General features: G+C 40.4%; 1 protein-coding gene across 1 annotated transcript in view; it reads left to right on the top strand.

Moving 5' to 3' along the window:
* LOC104618510 (protein kinase C-binding protein NELL1) overlaps nucleotides 1–3982 on the top strand; it is a gene marked incomplete at its 5' end in the record, with an annotated part of 69989 nt that extends 66007 nt beyond the window's left edge. Inside the window, 3 exons of the mRNA XM_010284130.1 lie at nucleotides 64–240; nucleotides 1935–2159; nucleotides 3429–3982. Coding sequence (XP_010282432.1) covers nucleotides 64–240; nucleotides 1935–2159; nucleotides 3429–3479 — 453 coding nt within the window. The remainder of the gene's footprint in view (nucleotides 1–63; nucleotides 241–1934; nucleotides 2160–3428) is intronic.
* Nucleotides 3983–4288: the final 306 nt, after the last annotated feature.

The following is a 4288-nucleotide window of genomic DNA, read 5'->3' on the forward strand; positions in this document are numbered from 1 at the left end:
TGACCTTATCCAAGTTGCTGTCTGGCAGTTTGTGGTTGACGTCAGGGCAATGTGTCCTTGCAGGATGGGAGGATTTTCTGCCGGAGGACAGCCTGCGACTGCGAGAACCCCAGTGCTGATCTCTTCTGCTGCCCGGAGTGTGACACCCGTGTCACCAGCCAGTGCCTCGACCAAACTGGGCACAAGCTCTACCGCAGTGGGGACAACTGGACCTACAGCTGTCAGCAGTGCCGTTGCCTGGTATGGGTAAAGTGTTTCAGAAGGGAGCGAGAACAATAAGGATTGTGATTTTTAGCAAGGCATACCTGGAAGCAGGCTCTTGGCTCGCTCTTCTCCTGCTTTTCAGGTTAGGAATCATGATAAAGCACTTAAGAGCACCAGAGAACTGAAAGCTACACCATCAGTTTTCCGCTTACTGCTGAATGAGTAGGTCTAATGAACAAAATGAAAAGCTTGACAACCTTGACACTGTATTAACTTTAGCATTAGTCTACTTTTGAGAACTTTTATAAGGTCTTCTCATCTTTAAATGACTTTTAAAGTTTTTTTTTCACGTGCAACGTATTTGATTGGAGGAGTTCCATCTTTTAATTACATCTGCTGCTGTACTTGTCTTATCAAAATGGACAATGCAATTCTCTTTTTTTCATTTAGCAAATGCTGGAAAAACGGAGTGCTGGTGCCACTTGGTGAATTAGCAAAAATTAACCATAAAAAGAAGGATAAAGAAAACTGAAATTACTAGACAAGCATGCAGAATAAAGAACATTTCTCATTAGGCGCTGTAGACTATTTTCCTAAAGCTTTAATTTTTGCACAGGTGTACTAATTAGTGCAGCAATGAACTTTATTAAAATTATCGGTTTTCCACTTATAGCTGTCTGTATAACATTGTCTTTATATATGACATTAATCAAGAGGTGTCTGAGCATCAGGAAACAAATTACATTCAGAACTAAGTTACTGTTAAGAGATAATTATCCATAATGTGCAGCAGTAAGTATTGTATTTTTTATTCTCCGAAGATTTCTTTTTAAAGTTTGCAAAAGAAGAGCAAGAAACATTTGTAGCCAGCAGCAATGGCGAATAGATGTGACGTGTTTTACAAGGGATACTGAGTTTGTGGTCAGCAGTTCTTTGCCTAATTTTATGATTGGGTTAACAACCATACAGAGCTAGAAGACAGTGATGCGCTAAATCACTGCTACATGTAAGGTTCCGTGCAGTGTGTGATGATATCAACACCTGAAGTGCTTACAAAGTAGCATAATGCAAGTTACTGGAGCCTTTGCAGGTTAATTTTAGATACTCACAACAATACTCTGTAGAATTGACCTGATGATTCTCTTTTCTCTGTGTTTCTATCTACTAAACTGTTTTTTTACAAAGCTAAATAATAAAATAAAACGACTCAGTGGAACATAACTGGTGTAGCTCTACCAATTCCTTTAGGAGCTGACAGTAAAATCAATTTTGGCTGCTGCTAGTTAGGTCGATGTTCAGTCCTTCTCAAACATACCTACTTCTGTTGAAGCAGTTGCTGTGATCCCACAAAGACGTTTATGTGACCAGATGTAGAAAAGAGGGCATGAGTCTGTAAGGCGATCACTGCAAAAGTTGTAGTTTATGGAAAATACTGGAACCCGGTATTTAATGCTGCCTTTAAAAACCCCAGAGAACTCAAGTTCTCCTCCTACGATGATGACAGTGGTGGTGTTTAGTCAAGAAACAATCAAAAGATATTCTGCGACAGTTAGGAAACTTCAGCTCAGTATTCAAACATGCCTTTATATGACCAACCAAACTGAGAGCTAATCCATTAAGTTTATTTCACTTTTGGCAAAGTAAAACTTTTTCATTCAACAGGATTATAAAATTTCTTGGTAGCAAGTAAATGACAACAAATGCAATGAACCTTGCTTCAATTTTTACAGGAAGGAGAGGTGGATTGTTGGCCTCTTCTGTGCCCAAATCTAAACTGCGAGTACACAGCCGTCTCGGAAGGAGAGTGCTGTCCCCACTGTGTCAGTGACCCCTGTCTGGCTGACAACATCGCTTACGACATCAGGAAAACCTGTCTAGATGGTTACGGAATCACAAGACTTAGTGGCGCTGTATGGACAATGGTGGGATCTCCTTGTACAACCTGCAAATGCAAGGTACGGCGGGCAAGGTAGAATGGTAATGGAAGCGTACGTTGCGGCATGAAGTCAGGGTCACTTTCTGCCCTTGGAAGCTCACATGCAGATCTCGGGGAAGTAAATGAGTCCTGGGGGCAAAAGCCTACAGAAAACCCACGCCTTTTGTGTTTTGCAGGGTAGAAACAAAACAACTCGGTGCTTGTTGAAAATGTTGAGCACAGATATGTGATATCCTAGTGCAACTTTCAGATATTCTGTTGGAGAGCCCTTTAGACATTCTCAGGATGAGTCTAGGCTAATATTTTAATAATTGCCTAACCTGGATGGTCATGAAAATGTACAGAGCTGGTGAGCAGAGACAAAAACACTAATAAAAGTTTCACCAGCAAGTACACAAATAGAAACACATTGTAGCTCAGCCATGAAGGCGCTCCCACAACGGAAGTAGGAAGGGAACGTCACAGTTTCTGTTCCCTGATCTCATCAAGATGCATCTAATCCAATGACTCTAATGCAGAAGTGCAGTCTGTCTCCCCTGTTCCATGCAGTGATGACCCCATTGTGCTAATATCAGAATTATGAAAATGTTTTGGGTTATATAAAATGTTCTTCTGTTTGCTGTGGGAAACCAAGCTGTTGCTCCAGGGCTTTAAATTGTTGGAGGTAGCTTTTCTGCCATTCTTCAGAGTTTTTCCTATTGGTTTGTGTTGGATTAAAAAAAAAAAAAAAAAAGAAAAACAAATTGCCTGTTTGGGGTTTTGGTGGTTGATATAGTTTTTAGATAGTTTTGTAAATGAGTGGATGTTGCAGAAAGATATTTAACAGTGGATTAAACTCCAAAGCCATATGTTTTTTCCCCGCCCATACATACCTGCCACGAATCAAGAATCTGAACCATCTGCTTATTTCGAACAAACAGAAAGCTTCCAGGCATGGATCGTATCGAAACGTTCTCCATTAACTTTATTGCATGGGAGAAAACAAACGCAATCATCTTTGTTGCCATTGCTGTGCTGTATTTTATTATGGGCACCACTGAGTCTTTCACATCCAGGTTTCTAGTTCATGTGTAGTTCAGGCCAGTTCAGTGCTGTTGGGCGAAGCCAACCTCCTCAAAAAGCCACCACAGTTGGGACCGATGAGGACGCGTTGGGATGATGGCTTGAGCAGAGTTTTGTATGCGGTAGATGTGTCAGACATGCATCTGTCTCTGCGTACCACCAACCCCGTTGGTCTTTGTGACTTGTTCTGCAGAGGTGACTGATACCTGCTTGTTTGTCTGTGCAGAATGGGAACGTCTGCTGCTCGGTGGATTTAGAGTGTCTCCGCAATAACTGACGTAGTCAAACTGGACTGTGCTGAGGGAAGAGAACTGATGAAGTTAACACCTGAAATGAAGTTGTATGCGTTGGCGTTTTATACACAGACAATTACCAAAGTCTCCGCATGAGGAAGATGTTTGGGAGTTGCCTTTGGGACCTACCACTATGCTCATCCTTGCTAACCTTGTCTGGGTGACTTACAGTACAGCGCATATAAGTCAATGGTTGTTAAAAGTTTTCAGTGTTGTAAATTACACACTTTTCCTGTCAAGACATTTGCAAATACGTTTGAATTATTTCATGGGTAAACTAATGCTGTATTTTTGTTTTAATTTGTGTATTTGACAACATGATAGAATTCAGCTCTTCTTACTTTGGATCTAGATTTTACAAATAAGACAGCCTGTTGTGATTTTATCTCATGATACCACTTACTTAGTTCCAAGGTCCCTGTCAGATGTATTTATGAAAATATGTATGTATGTACAGTCAAATTGCATAGTACTTATATTTCACAGCTGTCCAACATTTTAAAACATTCAAAGGTATATTTGATTGGACAGAAGTAATCAAAATAAGTCTGTCTTAAAAATTTATAAAATTAAATGCCATGAACTTAATGAAGTGGCAAAAAAAGCACTTTCTTCTCCAAACATGCAGAGCAGCAGCAAGACTCCTATAGTAAGAAATGGAACTAAAAATGCATTCCACTGCCAGTTCAACACATATTCAGGAAAGAATCACTGGTCATTATCGGAATTCTGTTTTGCAAGAGAAACTGCAAGTGCTGGAAAAGGGCATAATCCCTCCGGATTGTGCAGTGAT

The sequence above is a fragment of the Phaethon lepturus genome, unplaced genomic scaffold, assembly GCF_000687285.1.
Source record: "Phaethon lepturus isolate BGI_N335 unplaced genomic scaffold, ASM68728v1 scaffold1753, whole genome shotgun sequence".
Classification (NCBI taxonomy): domain Eukaryota; kingdom Metazoa; phylum Chordata; class Aves; order Phaethontiformes; family Phaethontidae; genus Phaethon; species Phaethon lepturus.